The 21,258-nt window shown below is 41.9% G+C and overlaps 2 protein-coding genes across 5 annotated transcripts; one reads left to right on the forward strand and one right to left on the reverse strand.

The window, feature by feature from the left end:
* Window positions 1–813: 813 nt before the first annotated feature.
* Window positions 814–8,506, reverse strand: LOC138617949 (glucocorticoid modulatory element-binding protein 1-like). 3 transcript variants are annotated; one of them, XM_069693346.1, is made up of 10 exons: window positions 8,371–8,506; window positions 7,352–7,493; window positions 6,937–6,995; window positions 6,530–6,651; window positions 6,252–6,355; window positions 5,523–5,707; window positions 5,003–5,149; window positions 3,098–3,235; window positions 2,696–2,812; window positions 814–2,611 (listed from the first exon to the last, which is right to left on the reverse strand). In XM_069693346.1, exons 2-10 carry the CDS (start codon window positions 7,474–7,476, stop codon window positions 2,082–2,084), a joined length of 1,527 nt encoding a protein of 508 aa, XP_069549447.1. In that variant the 5' UTR covers window positions 7,477–7,493; window positions 8,371–8,506; the 3' UTR covers window positions 814–2,081. The 3 variants fall into 3 exon arrangements, with proteins under 3 accessions (XP_069549447.1, XP_069549448.1, XP_069549446.1); XM_069693347.1 differs by lacking the exon at window positions 8,371–8,506 and adding an exon at window positions 7,638–7,676; XM_069693345.1 differs by lacking the exon at window positions 8,371–8,506 and having other exon boundaries at window positions 7,352–7,751.
* A 313-nt stretch (window positions 8,507–8,819) lies between these two features.
* LOC138617947 (discoidin, CUB and LCCL domain-containing protein 1) lies at window positions 8,820–21,088 on the forward strand. 2 transcript variants are annotated; one of them, XM_069693341.1, is made up of 16 exons: window positions 8,820–9,011; window positions 9,548–9,710; window positions 12,805–13,026; window positions 13,614–13,751; window positions 14,896–14,947; window positions 15,029–15,101; window positions 15,195–15,328; window positions 15,459–15,496; window positions 15,875–16,066; window positions 16,310–16,422; window positions 16,540–16,714; window positions 16,804–16,896; window positions 17,112–17,205; window positions 17,583–17,620; window positions 17,701–17,808; window positions 19,508–21,088. In XM_069693341.1, exons 1-16 carry the CDS (start codon window positions 8,937–8,939, stop codon window positions 19,948–19,950), a joined length of 2,151 nt encoding a protein of 716 aa, XP_069549442.1. In that variant the 5' UTR covers window positions 8,820–8,936; the 3' UTR covers window positions 19,951–21,088. The 2 variants fall into 2 exon arrangements, with proteins under 2 accessions (XP_069549442.1, XP_069549443.1); XM_069693342.1 differs by lacking the exon at window positions 8,820–9,011 and adding an exon at window positions 9,286–9,478 and having other exon boundaries at window positions 9,552–9,710.
* The last annotated feature ends 170 nt before the right edge of the window (window positions 21,089–21,258 follow it).

Consider the following 21,258-nt stretch of genomic DNA (forward strand, 5'->3'; position numbering starts at 1 on the left):
TTAACCAAAGGAGCACAACATGTGTCGAGCTATCACCTGTAATTACACCTGCCTGATGCATAGCAGACTTTGTGTGCCCTGGTATTCAAGGCAGAGAGAAGTAATTTATTTACAAGGGAGTATTTTGGTTCCAGAATGTGTTCAACTGCATGATCATTTGCAGTAAACCTAATAAGATGTTGCAAGATACGATCCAACAACAGGACAGGTGTCAGCAGAGATGTTGAGAGCTGCACTATGATTAAAAGGCATTTTATCAGCTGCCACTCATAACCCCTCGCAAGCCAGTACATCTGCACAGGCAGTGTTGTGCATGAATTGATAATCACATACCAACATAGCTGAGAGAAGTTGTCAAAGGCGAGCCATCACGCTTTTATCTGTGAGCTGAAACTTTAAAGGATGGTCAAACACATCCAGCAATGACTTCACACAAGAAAAAGACCATTGGCTGTCAAATTTAAAAAAAAAGATTGTTTGATATCAGTGATTGTCATGTGTCATGTTGAATTTCCTATTAACTTCTGTTCTTTGACGATAACTGAGGTACCAGGTATTCACATCAGAGGGTAGCACTATCTGACAGTGAGCAAGATGAAGAGATGAACGAAACCTCTTTGATTAAAACCAACAAGAAACTTCAGATAAAAACCAACCTGTATGTGTAATTTATCAGCTTCCTATCTGCACTGTCAATAAGTCAGCAATCTACCAGCATTTTGCAATTCTCATCAACAACCTGACATAAAAAGAATCGATAAATTGAGTGCTGTGAAGTCAGCTCTTGAATACAACCTTAAACACGGCTTTTGATCAAATTTCAAACATAAAAATGTTTATTTAAAATGTGTTCACTATTGTACAAGGTCATGTTGGACTTCAGTGCCCTTTTTAATCACACCCTTATGCGTATAACGTGTTTTTTTCCTTTTATATTTTATATATTGCAAAGGGATAATAAACAAAAAAGGTTCTGTATTTGCAGCACATGTTAGTACACAGTACCTTGTATAAAGCAACAGCACGTCAACAGTCACAGTTATTACTTTATACATTGTTTTCACTGTCTGAAACGAAGGACATTGTCTTCTTCAGGCAGTGAGGTCTGGTGCATAGATCTTAGGTCAAAGGCAATACAAGCCTGAGTGAGACATATTTCACAAAATTCAAATAATGTAAAACTTAAAACACAAGTTTAACTCGACAAAATAGGTATTTCAAATGAAAAATATGAGAAAAGAAATATTCATGACTTAGTGAAAAAGTTGTCAGCTACGTTTAGGCAAGGGAAAGGGTAGTCACCACAGACTGTACGATAAAATTAGATATTATATTTACAGACTTCAGAAAGGAGTCTTTAGCCTAAACTTTATAAATATTTACACAAAGATCTGTCACAGCTACCCGGGTTTCTAATACTATATCCAACAGACAAGAGAGAGCCCTGGGTTTTAGGCTGGCAAGATACTCGTGATTATTTTCATTATCAAATGAACAAAAGATCATTTTCTTAATTAGCTGTTTGTGGTCAATAAAATATCAGCATATAGTTGAAAAAGAAATGCCCATTGCAGTTCCCCAGAGCCCAAAGTGACATTTTTATATTGCAAAATTCGGTATATTTTCTCTGACCAACAGTCCCAAGCACACAGGTCAGACTACAGCAAGTTCAAACCAGCTACATTTGAGAACTGGGGAGAGTGAATTTTTGTCATTTTTGCTTTAAAAAAATAAATTATTTTGTATCAACAATTGCAGATTAACTTTCTGGCAGTCGACTAATCACGTCATGAACTGGTGAGTTTGACTCTATTGTGTTTTGAGTTGATAAAATGTCAGAAAAACCCATCTAAATTTGTCTTTTTGTCATTTAAAACCTCGTTGCATGAACAAATCTGTGCCTGAAACTCCACAGCAGAAACCACAACTCCAGTAACCACCGTAAATATACAGTGTGAGCGTACAAGAAATAAGCAGTTTGAAAAAGTAATGTTTTTTAATAGTTTCCCCACTGTGTCTTCTTTTAGTCTCAGGCACATTCCCTTCATTAGTCCCACAGAATCCCTCTGGGGTCGTCTGGCTCACTTACTTTTATGTTTCTTTGATGCCTTTCTCCCTATAATCACCTTTTCAATGTCAAGCAAGCCTTCTGTCTCCTCGACCTCCTCACATTCCCGAACTTTTACAGTCCTCTGTCCAGGCTCTTTGTGGATCATTGAGGTGTCCTCTTTCTCGTGGCCCTCCCGTCCCAGCCGCTGAACATTTTCCTGGTTTGCTGTCTCCCTAATCTCATGCTCCCTCTCCGGCGTGGCACTCTGGCCATGCCTGTCTGTCCTGCCATCTCCGGCATGGTGATGCTGCCCGGTGAAGGCGGAGAAATGTGTGAAGAGCTGAGGGTTCACTGAGAGATGAGCGTAAGATGCAGCAGATAAACCGGTAACAGAGAGCGGCTGGATCACCGTGCTTGTTTTGAGGGAAGACAGCAAGTCCTGAGTGTGGCTGTTTGTCCGGCTTCTACGTTGAGGTCGAAGGTGTTTTAGGGATGACATTTTGTAAGATGTGCTTTTATCACAGCTCTGTTTCCTCTGCTCCTCCAAGAACTCATCCAACACTAAGTGAAAACAATATAATAGTTAATACAATCCACCGGGATATGACTGTGTGTACTGTATGTTGGCTTTGACAGCTTTCTCACCATAAACACTGTTATGGATTTTGTTCTCTTCATTCTGGCTGCGCCTCAGGTCCAGCGCTTGCTTCACTGAGTCTAAAAGCCCAAACATCTCACACAAGGAATTGAGTATAATGGCATCTGACAAAACAAAGTAATATAAAGTCAGTTACGAGGCTTGAATAATTAATACTAGCCTATACTAATTTGCCCACAATAAATTCAGCTGTTTTAGAAATCACAAAAAAAAAAAAAAAAAAAATCCATTTTTATCCATCTCAAACCAGATTTAGCTGGTGGAGCCTTTATTGAAAATCCTTTTGAAATTGGATTTTCATTTATTGATTTGACTGACGTTTCAATAGCGTCAACTAAAAATGATTTTCACAGTCCAGTGGTTAGACAGGTGCCACTGTGGGCGCGTACCTGTCTGCTGCAGGTTGTCCTTCTCACTGCGGAGCTCCACTCCCTTCAAAGTGGTTAACAATTCAGTCTGGAGACCGGACAGGACCTCACCCATCAGCCCGGAGTCTGCCACACTCTTCCACAGACTCAGTACTCCGTCTAGAGAAGGTCAGTAATAACTGGGACATTATTGTATGCGGAGAGCTCATGTGTTTGACTTTTCATTTTATTAGAGGGGTTAAAAAATGGTAAAGAGCAACAGAGATATGAGGGAAAGTCATACAGGCAACATCATAGAGGTGATGAACAAATGTATTCCTGTCTGGGCTGTGGAGTTGGAGAATAAAAAAAAAGGTAAGACACAATAGAGCGAAAGCACAGCAAAATAAAAAAAAAAAAAAAGTGAGATAAATAAGGAGGTGTAGGGAGGCAGAGAAATGACTGGAGGGGATATTTGCAAAGCATTGAAAGAGTAATAAAGCAAAGAGGGAAACACGGGAGATGTCAAGGTTGGAGAAACAATGGAAAAAAGGTGTAGCACTTGGAGAGAGGATGTTAAACGGGAGATAGAGGTAGACAGGAAAGAGTAGGCAAATAGATTAGAAAAGAGGTGCTCGGAGAAGAGAGAAAGGAGGGCAGCGTAGGTTCGAAGGAGAATGAAAAACTTCTTGGGATCGGTACAAAACTGAGCGAAACAGAAATTGAGTACATCAGAGTGATAAAATGTCAGAGGTGCTTGATACCTTATCTCACAAGAAATGCGTGTTTACTTAAATGCGTGTCGAGATAAATAGGATATGCCTGGCGAAACTATTCTAAATCCCATTTACAGCTATCTGGAGTTAAATCAATTTATTTCTCCGTGTGGGAAATGTACACTACTAGGAAGCAAGACATTTCTGTAGATAGAGGAGTAGAGCTATGAGCTGAGAGCTCTTACCGAGAATTGTCAATTTGTTTTAAGCCCAATGACAAGCAATTCTGCATGTGCAGAGACGCATTGCAATTTGCCATTAACAAGATCACCTCAGGCTATTTTACCTCCTCCAGTCCACCTGGAATGCTGCCTAATCAGGTCACCTTTAAAAGCCCTTAAATCAAAGCTTAGGTCCCTGCAACAAAAAAAAAAAAGCCACGCTTAGAAATGTCAGATGCTGTCGAATGGTAATATAAAGGGACATGACTCTTTGCCTGCCTGTGGTCAGCAACTTTTTAAGGACAGTGAGCAGGAATGGCAAAACATCCCTCAGCTGCAGATTCACAGGGTCATCAGCTCGGTGTATCTCAGGGGTCAAACAGTTACTGGTGTTAAGAAGTGTGACACGAGGGATCGACAGAGTGCAGGACAACTCGGCTTATAAATGTGTGGCCTCTTGAGGGATGAAGGTCAGCGGGCTGCACCCGTGCCTCCCCCATGATATCCTATAAACTTATTAAGTCAAACAGTTTTGAATTTACCACCACAGCATCGCCCTTTGACAGACGACAAAATGATTATTACTGGAGGTAAATCAAACTTCCTTGAGTCCACAGTTTACAGTATATGTTATAACATATAACTTAACAGACATGTGGCAGGAAACATATGACCTGCACAAAACTGCAGTGTACCAGTGGGCTGCAAAGCTTCTAAACAGAGTATATATCCACGTACTGAGGAGGAGCACTACAGGTGAGTAGTTTACTGCTGCGTAGGAATTTATGCCATCAGTTTTGCTGATCCAATAACAGCAGTTGATTCTGCACAAATGTTAACGGCACCATGACGGAAAAAAAAAAAAAAAAAAAAAAACTGAAGTTAAAAGAAGACTCGGGATTTAGGCTCAGCCGTCGACGTATGTGTCCTTTCAGGTAAGCTAAGTTTTTCAACAAGCAAACTTACTCAACAAGAAATGTATGAAAACATATATGGCTTATTATATTTACCAGGAGTGTCATCCCTCTTTCTCTTGGCAGAATATCCATTGGCCGCTGGGGAGTTTACAAGCCGTGGTGGACCATCGCTCCACTCTGTTGTTGCCCTGAACTTATCCTCCGAAGGCTCGTCTGCCTCTGCTGCATCATGCACATCTCCTGAAATGGGAACAAAACAGACATATCCAGTAAATACAGCACACAAAAAAAAGTGATATCATCACTGAATGTGCTCTTCTCTAAATTTTGATATTTCTGTTCAGTGGTTGAAGCATCATTAAAAGCATCTGAATACTTTTATTGGTCCCTGTACATATCTAAATTTTGAGTTCATTTCAGTATTCATTATTTTCCTGAAAATCCTAAAGCCGTTTGTAAGAAATGAAATCACTTGTTTTATTATTGCAAGCCAAAGACATCCAAGTGTCTCCTAAAGTGTCATCTCAGTGATACAACAGCAGCCCGAGCATCTGTTGGAGAAAGCAAAAAAAAAAAAAAAAACGGCAAACTGTAAATGCCAACGGAAATCTACCTGTCAAGGGAGGCACCTGTCCTCCGACTGGGTCAAGAGCCAGACACGACAGGCTCGGCTGCACTGAGGTACCCGTAGGAAGCCGCGTGCTGTTGATCAGCACATCAAATTTAGTGCTGCGGCAGGTGTTGCTGCACACGGTGTCATGCTGGTAGAAATCTATCTGGCCAGAGTCCATCATTTTCCTGCATGGGGAGAGGCAGGTTATGAGACCACATGGTATCCAAAAAAGTTTTTTTTATTTTTTTTTGACGATGCAGCTGCTGAGGGATTTGAGGACTGCCTCCCAGTTCCAGTGGTTTGTTTGACACAAATCCCATTGGTATAACTTGTGGAAGAATAAAGGTGAAAAGAACAGGTACTGCCGATTGACTCCTGCACATTGTCTCACGGTAACACCAACAAGTACAAACACGATAACGAGGTGAGAAGTATCACTCGGCAGCTTGCACGCATGCTATTTGATCCTGCAGCCATGATAACGCTGCTTACCGACTACCTCTGGAATGTGCTGGCAAACACAGACGCTCACAGACTCCACGTAATTGCAAATTACACGAGTGAGGGATCTTTTATTCACCGCATTAGACTGACACTTTAACAGCCGACGCAGCAGAGTAATGTCGCCTTAAAGGCCAGTCAGGTTTTGCTCTTAGCACGCAGCAGTCTTTCCATCATGGTGTGAGTAAGAGGACAGACAGTTGTTTCTTTAATGTTTCATAAGTCTACCTGAGCATAACCCCTCCCAGTCTGATGGCTCTTTTCCAGTCCTTCAGAGTGGCTTTCCCTGCCAGGTGTACAAACTGCTTAGGACTGATGAGCTGGTCATTAAACTGTAAAAAAAAAAAAAAAAAAGACAGCACAATTTATGTTTGGGAAAGCTCTTAAATGAAATGCAAAGAGAAAGCAATAAGACAGAGGTGACAGAGAAAATGTGAAGATAATCACGTGTCCTGACTGAGGAAGTCATTTTTAAATTAGTAATAAATGAATAATCCACCACTTACTTTTACACATCTGACATTGATTCCAGGGCACACAAACTTCTTAAATAGCAGCACCGCCCTGCTGTCGCCACAAGTGATCGGGTAGCCATACTCAATCTCCTCTCCTTCTGCTTTACTGTCATCTAAACATTACAGAACAAAAAGATAACCGCGACCGCCCACAGCGAGACCACAGCGCGCCTTCGCAACAACACCTTCCTAGGTGCTGATGAAATTAAGAAGTCCATCACTGCACGCCGGGAGGTTCATCAGTGCATTGTTTTCAAATGTGTTACATAACAGGGCGGCTTAAGAGTGCACTGCGAGAGATTCATTAGTGCACATAATACGTGTGTTGTATTAAACAGGTTGTTGATTTTGTGTGGTTCAGGTCGGCAATGATAGAGAATGTTTCTGGTGCCACCTACCGTGATGCGTCTCAATGGCCAAGACTGTCGTGCCAGTGTCAGCAACGTCATCGTTTACCCTGCAGAGGGCGACAGATTTACAATAACAATCATTTCATGCTACCTGAGAGTTTAGTAGTTTTCTATTCAACAGCAAAATCTAGGAATAGCTGCTGCATGTCTACCCTTTTTAGATTTTATTTACGTCCTTCACAATTCTTAATTTGGTCATTTTTGACTTAAGGCAGCATTATACTGAATATAAACATCATAGATGTCATGCAATTTCCTGAATACAAACAATTAGCATTTGGAAAAATAATGTTACGACGCAAAATATTTATCGAAACGTTAACACAGATATTTCCCTGCTTATTTTGTGACACAGCAAAATGTGAAACATCTATTGGCCCTTTAATTACGTAAGCCGTGTTACCCATGCAGGATGGGCTGCAGGTGCAGGATGACTTGAGTCTTATGGTTGTTGCCACTGTGCTCTCCCTCCTCTTCCTTCACCGTCGTGAGTTCCCCCGAAGACACAGTGACCTCAGCACCCGCCATCACCCCTCCCCGCAGAGCTGCACGCAGAGAGGGCCCAGCACGCATGTTAACATCCAGATCACACACATGCATGCAGTCAAGCTTTATGCACAGGCAAGTGAATGAAAGCCTCATCTGATTGTCTTTTCTGGTGTGCAACTCTCACTGAAATGAGTCCATACTTGGCTTAAAATGCCATAACCCTCGCCCCGGCTCGCCTCGCTTCCTATATTGCTGTTGAAAATGCACAGAAATATAGATTATGGGACAAAGGCCTATAGTTGTAAGTAAAAAAATAAAAAATAAAAACAGGGTTATGAGGCCTGAATTGTAAAAAAAAAAAAAAAAAAAAAAGAATCAATGTGATAGGCATCACTGTATCAACGGGGTGAAAAATGGTTGCACATATCCTTTTCCACAAATATGACACCAAAACAGAAAAAGACCTGTTGAACAAGGGCAGGATTTTTGTTGCCAATCTGTTTTATGCAAATTCCAGTTGACATCGGTCTCCAAGGACTGTTAGCTCTTTCTATTTGCTGTCATGTTAAGTGTTCATGCTACAGTTTCTGAGAAGGTGACAGTGAAATTATGGTGTACGAAGCAAGTTATATATACTGACAAGTCTGCAGAGCATGAACACATTTTACATTTGTCAAATGTGAATGAACCGTCCACTGAACTGTTAACTGTGGTCTATGGGGATTGAGTGAAAATTTAAAAAAAAAATATATATATAATATATATCCCCTGCGGGTAAAACAGCTACAGAATAATAAATTGTCACTACAATTAAAATCTGGTTCAATCCATTATATTATTTCAGCCTTAGACAAGCAGCAGATGAAGCAAGACGACCGACAACTACCAATAAATAGCACGGAAAGAAATGGAGGAGAAACGGATTTTACAAACTGTCTTGTTAGGATTATTCCATGGCAGAAAAACAAATCAAGCAGCCTTGTCATGCAGTGGAGAGCAGACTATAATAAACCGGTCAACATATTCCACACTATATTAAGTAGCCCTTGTTGGCTCACCAACTCCCACACGAACAGTTGCGTGCCTTTCTCACCCTCCTTCACCCACTCAAACTGACGTGTGTCGGTGCGGCAGCACGCACACCCCGGCCAACAACGGAGCGCGCTCCGGCTCCGGCAAAGAAAGCTCCACCAAAAAAAAAAAAAACACCAAAGTCTCCTCAAAAGCTCCACAAAAAAAAACAAAAAAACAACCCACTACTTTGCTACTTTAAGCGAATATTGTCATAGTTTTTTGTTGTTGTTGTTGTTTTTTACCCACCGTTTTACAGCAGAGAATAATTCATCTTCGGCTTGTACAAGAGAGGTAGGAGAGCATGCGCCGTGCTGCTTCGTTGCACTTCCTGCAGTGAAGGCAGCATTTGCCTGAGAAGCATCTGTCCCGCTGTCACGAGAAGCGGTTAGTTCGCACGCGATGTGTAAATCGGTCAAACTGGCCTTATGCGACTCCGCCTGAGCGCCTCTGCAGGAGCGCACGGGCTGAAGCGATTCAAGCCTCTGACGGGAACTACGAAAGTGTGTGTGTTGTTGTTGTTGTTGTTTTTTTTAGTAGTAGTAGTAGGCTCAACGCGCACTATTGTTTTAAGTTGTTTTTGTGTACGTGTGGCTTCATTTTGCTCATAAAGGCTGTTTCCAAACTGTTGTGTTTTTGTTGTTACCTGTATTTCGCCAGAAGGTGGCAGGGCTCGCGCTTAGTTTGAGGTCAGAAAGTGTTAGTGGGTCGATAAAGGCGCACACAGACAGGATATTTCGACGTGCTTTTAACTGCGTGGGCTGTCGTTAAACGGTCGGTGTCGACTATTACAGCCGTCTGAGGTCCGGGTTCAGCGTCGGCATCCTTGCGAATAGAGGAAGACGTTAGTTTTAGTGCCACCAGCTGCTCTCGGATCGGTACACATCTACAAATCAGCCCACTCCTATTTTGGGAATGGAATGCTCGGCAGGCTGTGATTGACACTCTGGGAGAGCCAATAGAAAGGGGAGTTTACGCCTCGTGGCCAATAGTAAATATGCAGTACTTTGTGCTCTAACTTTTTTTTTTATTATTGCAGCTAGAACCTCGATCCGACGAGACATGCACTTTACCTTTTCCTCGCAGAGCGCTGGAAATCATGCTTGCAAAGTGCCAACACATCGGGAAAGCTGTGAAGTCTCTTATTACCGGCTTTTGGATCACGTTTAGCGTCTGTTCCGTAGGTGTTCACGGCCAGGAGGGTAAGAAAACGCCTGTTTTATTGACGCTTTTGATAAGATAAGGATTGTGACCTGAGACTTGATTCATAATCATGTCAGTCTGCTGCTCACGTTATTTTGAATGAAGTAAAGTGTTTTTGTTATTAATTACTTTTTTTTTTTTTTTTAAACCACTGGAACAAGTGAGACGAGCACAAACATTCTTAGAAATCTGTTCTATCCTATTTAAGCTCGTCATTATCAAACCTGCTCATTATTATTGAATTACTATTTAATAGCCTACATTTTAACTCAGAAACTATCCCCTGATTCTGCTTGTATTCTGCAGCGCACAGGTCCTTACAGTTTAAATATATTTTAATTCTACTCTTTGATTCACAAGAAACCTATAATAATCAAAGAATATGTGTTCTAGCCACTGGAGAATTACTGTATTTCAAATTGAAGTCGGTGCAAAAGTCAACCATGTGATGTCATGGTAGCATTCTTTACATACTCTCCCATTGTCCATGTTTACCTACTGATCCTAGCTCTCAGCTTACCTTTCCCACAGTTTTTGCACAAAGCCGCAGTCAAAGCCCAGTCTGAATCAGTGACCGTATGCACAGACAAACAGGAAAACAGGTGACTGACCCGCAGACTATGACTCTAGCAGTCAGCCACACCACAAATCTTCTTTGTTGTTTTTGTCTGTCTCTGGAGCTTTGGTTTCCTCACATTGGAAGATGATTAGGTCCAGGCTTTTCCGGTATGGATGGCTTTGGTGGGGCCAGTGTTTTTTTGTTGTTGTTGGTTTTTGTTGTTGTTTTTTGTGTGTGTGTGGGGGAAGCGGTATTTCAGCCTTTGTTTTGTAAAACTGTGATTGACACACAAGACGGGACCAGGCAGTGCAGTGACAGGTGAACATCCTGTCTGCTCGTGTGGACCTGTAAGGACCTGCCAGCGAAGCCTCCAGTAGAAAACAATGTTGCCGGTGTGCTTTCTGATCGACTGTTTGCTGTCCTGCCACCCAGTTAGAATCTGTTTTTTTGTAATTTAACACTTACATTTTTTTAAACTGCAACAAACTGAACACGTTTCATTAGGAAACCAGAAATGACCTCAGGGTGCACAGGCGTTGAATAGTCCACTCTTTAACGATCTGCAATTGCAACCACTATATATGTATAGATAGATTTCCAAAGCTATTAAAATGATGTCAAAATTCACTCGTGTCTAGCCAAGGCCTTGCATCTCGGTTATTGTTCTCCCCTATGAGACCACTGTCCACACTTGTGTATCTCGGAGTATTATTACCAGTGAATATGGTTTGTGATATGGAGTCATTGTGTTTCTACGACGGGCGATATTTTGTCACTATCCAACTTTGCTGCCATTTACTGGATTTTAAGATTTATAGTATATAATAGGACTAATATCGTAATGTTACGAAAAGTGAAAAATAATTTGCAGATCTGTCCTGTGATTTGGATCCACTCCAAAGTTTCTTCCTTTGCTCATGTTTCACCTTTCCACTTAATTTCATAAAAATCGGGCCAGAAGGTTTTCCATAATCCCGCTGACAAACGGGCAGACAAACCAAACCGAAAACACAACGTCCTCGGCAGAAGTAACTAGAAACAGACAGGCCCGGAGACAGACTGTAGGCGAAAGAGTTCAGTGAGCAGGAGACAATTACCGGCCACCCAGAACTTCCCCTGCACCGCAGCCTCTGTGGCCTCCCAGCGGAAGGTGACAGATCCCCCTCTGTTGCCCACGGTTACAGTATGCTGCCGTGGCATTTCCAGGCAATCCTTTGGGGACATGAGGAGGGGCAATAACATTCAAAGGTTCATGGTATCGGGAGCTGAAGAGCCGGCGGGAAGGAGGGAAATGGCTGGTGGGATGTGGGATGTGCGACACGGGGTGAGTGGAAGGTTATCCTGCGGTTTCCCCTCAACACGTATCCAGGAACCAGATATGGAAGACAAGGCCAGGGATGATGTTTAGGCTTAGACTGACCCCGGTGCCTTCTTCAAGTTTTGACCATTCTTGGAACACGTCACCCCTTGACTTTCTCGGAGCAGGATCTGAGTTTGCCGGCCCCACACCACTAATCTCTGTGTGACCACTGTGGGAATTGACTCATTTATTTCCTGTGACCAACAAGGATGTTAGACCATCTAAATATTTGTGCTTTCCGTTCCAGTTCAAGTGTTAGTCACAGCAACTGCAGGGCAGAGGATGGAATGAATCAACATTCAAGAAACGAATTCATAATTAAAAAAAAAAAAAAAAAAAAAAATCTGTTTCCTCGCTTCTCCATTAAGAAGGCCGTATTGTAATTTAAAGGTAAAAAATTACAGACGTTATATTTAATATTAGAAGAATATCTTTTGCAATCTATCCAGTGCGCAGGTCTTAGTTTTTTGGGCTGACAGTTGTGTCATCTCACAGTTATGATCAGAAGAGTATAAACATACCCTGGTCTGCTGTGTGTGCCTAGATTAGACTTCTTATTCATCTGTCTTGAAATAGTACCTTAATAAAGCCTGTAATGTTCTGTGTATTTGATTTAGAGAGTTGATGACTAAACTGTCTGTGGTCATGTCATTTCGGGAAGCCAGTAATTCAACTTTTTTTTTTACAGCTGTTTTGGAAGTGAAACTTCTTAGTTTGAACATACTTTGATAACTACTAGCTGCGTGACAAATAGATATTTCTTGTTGGTCAGCACTGTTACAGTACACGGTACAGCTGAAACTATTATACATTTAGTTAATGGTTCTATCTGTAAATAAAAAGATGATTAAAAGGCAAAGATTTGGGTAAAAAATAAAAGACTGAGAGTGTCAATGAGTTCGAGCTTGTCAAATTGAATTTGTTTCCTGGATTTTCTTGCCTGCTGTGACTTTTGTATATTGAAATACTGGTCAAACAAAACCAGCAATAGGAATGTGGCATCTTGAAAAACAAATGGTTATTTAAGTAAATCATTTACAAGATTAATAAATTGCAGCCTTTGTTTGTTCAGAAAGAAGTTAAGTGAAATAAAACCCGCCTTCCATAACCATGTCCTACAAGTTAATGTTTTATTTTTACCTTCCGAGTTGTCTTTTTTTTTTGTGGTTGTCAGGTAATGGCTGTGGACATACACTGCTGGGAACAGAGTCCGGCACCTTAGCCTCTCAGAACTACCCCGGCACCTACCCCAGTAACACCTGGTGTAAGTGGAGGCTCCGTGTGGCAGAGGGCCGGACGCTGCGACTGCTCTTTGGAGATTTTGACATTGAGAGCAGTCCGGGCTGCAGCAATGGTTCTGTGCTGGTCACAGACAAGAACGGAGAACCCAGCCTGGGTAAGTTCACCTCTGATTGTTCGCATGTGTTTAAAAAAAAAATAAATAAAAAAAATGCATCTCCCCTGTCCCCCCATTTACTTCAACACCTGCTGGTGGACTTTTAATGTCCCATATCATCACTGACGTTCTCCCAGCCATGAATGTCAAATCCACACAAGACATACCATCCAATTGACACACTGAGAGAGGAGGCTAACCCTATTCCGCAACAGACACGTCTACGTTTTGCAACCAGCTGTATCAAGTCTTGAGGGCATAAAAGTTTTGACACCTCACCAAAATGAGGGTTGAGCAATTTAGGAGATGTACATATTTTGCTAGGCGGCCTGTTGTGTTTATTATCGGATTCCACAGAGTCTGCCTCGTGATCTTTGTTTTCTTGCAGCTGTCCGTACATGTGTATTTTCAATGTAACGGTCTACATGGCTCTGGTCTAAACATTAGTGCTTAGAACAACTACTTGTTATTAAGGACTGGCAATAGATGTATTTTTAAATCATGAAAGTAGTGTGCTGTGTGTGCAGATGGACATATTTCTATTCATGTGTTTTAGAAATGCAGTTTGTGGGTCTGCTTGTTCACAGGTCCAGTGTGCGGTAAGCTTGATGCAGCGCAGAAGAATGTGACACTGAAGAGCAATGAGGTGACAATAACATTGAATTCTGGCCCACACCGCTCTGGACGAGGGTTTCTACTTTCCTATGCCACAGACCAGCATCCAGGTATGTCTGTAATTCACCCACTCATGCTGTCAACTAATTACCAAACTCTGTGGTCACACTAATTTTATGTATTAATGCTGTGATGTTACTGTTGCTGGGCAGGAAGAACTCGTATCTGAGCTTTTACAAATGCCAGATTTGTAATTGTTTGCGCTCATTTACAAGTTGACACTGGTGTATTTTTAACACCAGCTCCTCCGTGAATATTTATGCTTGTGCACGTGCACTTGCGTGTTGACGTGAGAGTCGCTGCTCATTGGCATTCATCCTCCATCGCCGTCGTTGTTCTGCCGTGCTTGCTCAGAAAACAAGAGTCAGACTCCCTCTCGGGCCGAATAGAGTGAGGCCTCAGGCTTCAGCCTGTCACCAAGAGTGACTTGATTCCCTGTCCTCCTCCTCCTCCTCCTCCTCTTCATCAGCCCCATGAGGCTTCTCAATCCAAAGGCTACTGATTTTGCTGTTATTAAATCCACATATTTTTAACTCTTTCTATCAATTCAACAACACATTGTAACATATGTATAAACACATTTATTTATGGCTTAAAGCCCAAACATCATGTATTCTTGATATCCTTCGTATCACTTTGTGAATGAATGAAAGCCAAGGTTCTTCCTGCGTCTGATTTTAATATCCATGTAGACTTGTTTACTGTGAATACGTCTCCGTATTTAGAGATAGTCTCCTTCTTTCCGGATGATGTAATCCGTACTACAAAGTATGTATCATAGTTTCCTGTTTTCTACCAAGTTGTTTATGAAATCCAGCTGTGTCTGGAGCCAAGCCTGCCCTCAGACATACAAACCACGGTCTGTTAACTGTGAACACACGAGAGCCGTTCGCTGTACTTGTGAACTGTGACAGTAAGTCACAGTAACAAAGGGCTCAGTCACATCAACGGTGATGACCGCTTATCCCCTAATATAGCACACTTAGAGCATGCTAGACTGTCTCCCACAGAATCTGTGTTTGTGTGGTTGGGTGTGTGTGTGTGTGTGTGGAGAGGGGGGGGTGTTATGTAAGCCTGAGATACAGCGTCCCACATCAGTCTGTTAAAGTCCACCTATACACTCTTTTAATAAGGTGTAGATTAAATCCCAGGAAAGGTAATTCTGCTATCTGTCTTCTTTTTTTTTTTTTTCAGATCTCATTTCTTGTTTACAACGAGGATCTCATTTTAGCTCGCAGCATTTGAGGTAAGCGGTTGACCTCCACATCTCCGACAGCAGAGTCTGCTTCCGCAAGTGTTTCTCACGTGTTATTCTGCTGCTTCTCAGCGTGTACTGCCCTGCAGGGTGTAAGGATGTCACCGGGGACGTTTGGGGGAACTCTGAACAGGGTTACCGAGATGTAAGATCACCGTTTCATTTTGGCCAAGCTTTTGTAGACTTTTTGAAATGATATCAAAGTCTGAAAGTGCTCCATATTTCCCCTCCGCAACAGACCTCAGTCCTGTGCAAGTCTGCAGTCCACGCCGGATCCATATCTGACAGTCTGGGAGGTCGCGTCACTGTGAATCGTGGGAGAAGCCTCACACTCTATGAATCCACATTTGCCAATGGAATCCTCTCTAAAATGTGTGTTTGTTATTCTTGAGTTTCACAATTCTAAATGAGACATTACAGTAATGCTACTTGGCTCCAGACTGGTTTCGCGAAGTTGCTTGGTATTGAAAGTACTGACCTTTCGACGGCCTTCTTTTGACAGGGGATCATTATCTGAAAAGAAGCTGCTTTTCATCCGAGGTATGAGCCAGACGTGACATTTCTACCTACATGCTGCAAACTTTTCAAAGGGCACGCGCAGTGTTGTTGCATGTTTTAGCCCATTTACTTCAATCACCACATTATTTATATCCCTGCTGACCTGATACGGGATTTTAGAAGTAACGGGGGGGGGTTTTTTTACCTTCATGACAGCCACAATTTTTCTTTCCAAAAAAATGTACGTGTCGATTTCTGCAGTTCATAACAGAGAACATGAGTCTATAGTCAGTATTCAACATGATTGTAGCAGCAGCGTTAGCCATGTTTAGCCAAGTAGTTAATACTGTTGTTTATTAAAAAAAAAAACAACTGTGGACCACTTTCATCAGTCGATTCTTTCCTCTGGTCCCTGAACAGAGTGTAACAACATCCTGGCTGTTTCTGGTTTAAATGCTTCATCTTTCTGGGATAAAAATAGTCCAGAGCACAGAATGTTCTGGTCCTCCAGAAACATGGACTCCGGCCACAAGTTCCTACTCTGGGCAGCAGAAAGTAACGATCCGAACCCGTGGGTGGAGATGGAACTGAGCGATAGGAGCACTATCACAGGTAAAAAAAATGAAAATGTAGAATTTTTATTTTGTGTTATAATATGTGTTTATTGAACCTGGTTAAAGAATACGATTTGTGATGTTCTATAAGCAAAACATATAAATACATACGGTTAATAAATTCCAGATAAATCAGATTTTCTTTATTTCTCTTACTGTATTAAGTAAAAGCACTTTTATCTCGTCTTAAATTTGAATCTGAAAAAAATATATTATTGTGCTTTTTTTTTTTTTTTATCAGGAATAATAACAATGGGATCAAATGAGTTCTACATAGAATCCTACATTCTTCTTTTCAGCAAGGACAGAAAGAACTGGAAGCTTTACAAAGGTGCTCTGAGCAAAGAAAAAAAGGTTGGTGTTTCATTGTACACTTTTACATTATGTAGCATCTGATGGAAGCAGTAGAGTCATAAACGTGATTTTAGAAGGTCCTCTGGGAGTAAGTAACTTGGTCGTCATGTCTCCTAGGTGTTCCAGGCCTACACTGACGGCCACCTCAGGGTGCTCAACAGCTTGTTCCCTCCTGTGGTGGCTCGATTTGTTCGGCTGCAGCCGCTGAGCTGGCACGGTAGAGCTTCAGCTCAGGTCCAGGTCCTAGGCTGTCTCACTGCAAAGGCCACACCGAGGTCACGGCCACTCGGAGGTGGGCATGAGCAGTTAGACTTCGCACTGTCCACATGGGTTGAATAGCAGTTGATGTTAAGTCTTTCTCTGCTGCTGCTCGTCCAACAGAATCTCCGTCCATCAAAGTTAACATGGACACACCGCACGCGAGCACCTCTCCCACCCCCACAGAGGGCCCAGTGTTTGTGGAAACAACGCGAAGTATGTACTTGTATCACCATCTAGTATTTCCATGTGAAAATGAATACAAGTCTGTTTGGAGAGGGATCCTTGTCACGCCAGTAAAAAAAAAAAAAACAGTGGCATATCTCCTTTAATCTCACATTAGGCATTGTGTACATTCCAATAAACAAAACCGCCTTCCTTCCTCACGCTTGTTCGATCGTTTACTCACTCACACGCTTACACTCTTCCAGGCTCCAGTCAGCCAGTCATAGTGGCAGTGGGAGTGGTCCTGGGACTGATAATGTGCGGGAGCTGTTTGTTGGCTGGAGTCTGGTGGAAGCGAAGGTACAGTAGATTAATACTGGTCAACTTTTCACAATACATTTAAAAGATCTTATTTCATTTAATCCCAAATAGTTTTCATGTCAATGCAAGGCTGCAACTAACAATTGTTTCCATCATTGATTCATCTGTTGATTATTTTTTTGATGATGCCTATGAATAGTCAAACATTTTGATTGGATGCCCATCATAACTTCCAACAGCTTAAAGATGACGTCTTCAAATGTCTTATTCTGTTCGACAAAAAGTTAAAAACCCAAACATTTTCTTTTTATATGGCAAATAAAAGCAACAGTTTTTTTGTGTGTGAAAATTGATAGAAACTGTATCTAGTATTTAAAAGACCTCAATGCTTTGTCCTCATCTCCTTCTCCATAAAGGAAAAAAGATTCACAATTGAAGTACTCCTTACCCTCAAGTAAGTCAAGCACTTCTAACTTCTAGTAAATCTTTTTAATAAGACTGATTAATGACTATGCATGTTTTTGTGTCGAGTAGATTGTCAGAGTTTCAAGGCAAAGAGTCTCCCCTGCCCACAATCAGAGCTTATCTCCTACCCTCTGGAGAGAAATGTCCATGACGCTCTACCCAGCCCCCCTCTTAATGGTGAGAATTCATCCATATTTTTTTTTTTTTTTGTTTAAAACAGGAAACTGCTGCAGCTCAGTTTTTCTTTTAAGTTCCATCAGCTGCTGCATTTTTTTTTTTCCCTTTCCCATTCAGAGTTTACTGGTCATCTAAAGTCTTTCCCGCTCTTAACAGTCTCAAGCTTCGGTGGTCAGTTTGAGGAGCTCATGCCAGGCCTGACAGGCAAACAGCTCTCTCCACGGGCTGTCCATTCTTTTACCCTGGCTCAGCCCATCACCCAGCCGCAGTATAAACATTCCTTTCTTTGGTCCACGGAGCCTCTCTGAAAGAGTCCCTTTAATTGGAGCTCGATAAAGGGCGCTCGGCCTACTCCCCCCACCAGTCCCATCTCTGCCTCCCCCATTCCCCTCCCCCAGCGAGGGGGCCCTTCACTGAGAGGTCCAGTGATAAACGGGACAGAGGGTCAATGCTAAGACAATCAAAGGCCTCACTAAAGCCGGTCTAATTAAAATAGCTCTGGCTCTGAGGCTCCCTGTGGGCTCTTGAGTCAGGTCTAGGCCTCCCACACCACAGCCACTTCTGCTGGGACGAAGACTAGAGTGTGGTTGGATCCAAGTGCTCCACTGTCAGCCCCCATCCCTGTGATTAGGGGAGACATTGTTGGTGGCCGGGCAGCTCATGTAGGGGCTCTACACTGGCCTGGCAAGAGTAGAAAAGAAGCATTTCCCAGAAATTGTTGTTTAAAATGCAAATAAGCAGTTGAGAGTTTTTCCCAATACTGAAAGGATACTGCACTGTGGCACAACTGAAACAGCCCCACCTCTCTCACTCTCACTCACTCTCACACTCTCTCACACACACACACAGGACCATTAATTATTGGGGATCCACCACTATGCATAGAAGCTCATAAAATATTCAATTTTTCTACCCTGATTGGCTGATCCTCATGCCTTTTATAAGAGTCTCCAAGATATTGAACGAAAACGTGTTCAGCTTAAGGAACGCCTGTTCTCACAGAAAAAGCCTAAGCTTAACTTGGAGCTGTAGTAGTATGAAAAAATACTTGGCACATCTGGGCAATTTACATGTTTTATTGATAGTTGAAGTGAAATGAGAAAAATAGAAGCCCTGAAGCTAATGGAAAAAGAATTGCATCCTCAAATGCATCATCAAATAATCCACCGTTACATTTATTCAACATAAAATGATAAAAGAAAGTTTGATAACCTACTGCTTGCCTCAGAACTTCATATACTCTTTAAAAAAAAAAAAAAGAGGTCTCTAGGCAGTTAAAGGATTTGGAACAGTTGAGGGGAGAGCAGAGAGAGAAAAGAACAGCATAGAGATACAAGAGACAAAAAACAATGGGTAGTTTGGTGGGACCAATAACCACAGACAAAAAACATGCAGCTGCAGGGACAGAGATATCTGCAAAAATAAAAACGTGTTTAAATATGTAATGGAATTATCCAACACTGTCACCATAAACTTTGTGACAGTGATATACAATTATTCTCTATCAAATGGCATTAGATTGTACTGGTCTAACTGGCTGAATGTAATATCCTGTATGTCAATATCCAGGCAGAAACTGGTTTGGTTTTGATGGTTTTTATATATTTTAGTTGATACCCAGAGCTTGTTTGATTTTGCTGCATCATAACTGAATAGAAATACAGTCCCACACCTTTTTTTTTTTTGTTCCCCTTTCTAGACTATGCCGAGCCTGCTCTCTCAGCTATTGGACAGAAGGTTGGGTCAACATTCAGACCTTCCTCAGATGAAGGCTATACCACCCCCTTCACCTGCAACCACTATGACACTCCAGGCAGCGTGCCAGAGTATGCTGAGCCACTTCCTCCAGAGCCCGAGTATGCCACTCCATTCGGTGACCAGCTCTCTGAGTCCAGCCTACCCACTTTGATAGGGATCGCTCACAGCAGTGCACACGGACCTCCTGCTTCAGCACCTTCCACTGGTATGAGGGCAACATCCAGCCACAGTCAGTACAACTGCCCTTCACACAGGATGTTATTCAATGGCTACTGCACTCCTGCCCTACATGCCAATGGCCCACGACCAGTCAGTGCAGTCTACGCAGAGCCCAAGTCATGTGACTCTTTACTACAGAAGAACACGTACGAGGAGCCTTTGTGAGCACAGCAGGCTCAGACATGTAGGAAAAAAAATAAAAAAAGCTCTCCTGAGCTAGAGTGTGTGTGTTGGGACCAGAGGAGCACTTGGACTGATCTTAAGTGGACACTAAGCTGGACAGTGCTGTCCAGGGCGCACGAATCCTGACCCTCCAGTGAGTGATGAACCCAAAGTTCAGGGGTCACTTTGGACCACTATAAATATGAGGATACACTACTCCGAGCACGCAATGACCCGAGAGCTGTATGGACACAAATATTTCCTCCCGGGAAGTATGTCATCGTGCTGTTTTTTATTTTAATTTTTAATGCACAAAGAAAATGCAGGTTTGGTCGTGTTACAGATATACTGTTTATCAATTAAATGTTTTATCACAAGCTGCACTTTCAGAGAATACATACAGAAATGTATGCTACAGTCTATTTAACAGGTTAATGCGAAAAAGTGGATTGAGTATGTTAATTGTCCTCATAAAGCATTGTATTCTCAATGTGTATACCTTCTTTTTGTAAAAAAAACAAACACCATTCAGAAGCACTACAAATGGTACACTGTAACAAAGTGTTGTATTGATTACCTATAACCACTAGGTGGCTGTCATGAGCTTCAGACATCTAACAACAATGGATTGTGTAATTATTTGTCTGCTGGTTGTCATACCTCAGATAATTTTCACCCATTTGTAACATACAGAGAAAAATTACAAACCGTTAAAAAATAAATGTTTGGACTGTAGTACAACAGGGAGGCACAAACAGGCAACGTGACGTCGCGATCACGATGGACTACCCTTCACATGGACAAGAACCCCTGTGATTCAACCCACTGCAGAGTCCTTAAGCAAGAAACGGTGGATGGCGTAGCTCAACCAAACTCAGGAGGAAGACTGTTCGGCAAAAAGAGGATCACAAAATGTGGCCTTTTTGTTATTTGGGAGGCTTTTGCCACTGCAGAGCGGCTCTCATACAAGTGACAAACACTTACCGAATGAAGTGAAATTCACATTGTATTCTTTTTTTTACTTCAAATTAGGTGCCTGGATTTCCTTTGATTGTTGTATGTGAAATATACTCTAGGTTGTTAATGGATAAATTACTTAATAATTTAAATACTAGTAATAAAAGGCATTTTGTATAATACGTTTGAGGTGGCAGTCCTCTATACTGTAAGAAACTGTTACTAAAAGCCACTCAAAGTTCATGGGAAGGCTTTGACAAGCTTTATGGTGTTACAATAAAAGAGGAATACCTCCCTCACTGCTGAATAAGGCACAATAAAACAGTTGTATTAACAAAAATACCAGTTGGCTTG

Source organism: Brachyistius frenatus, unplaced genomic scaffold (genome assembly GCF_029030835.1).
Source record: "Brachyistius frenatus isolate BFR_SWC_R1_liver_20210118 unplaced genomic scaffold, ASM2903083v1 Contig_14, whole genome shotgun sequence".
Lineage (NCBI taxonomy): Eukaryota > Metazoa > Chordata > Actinopteri > Embiotocidae > Brachyistius > Brachyistius frenatus.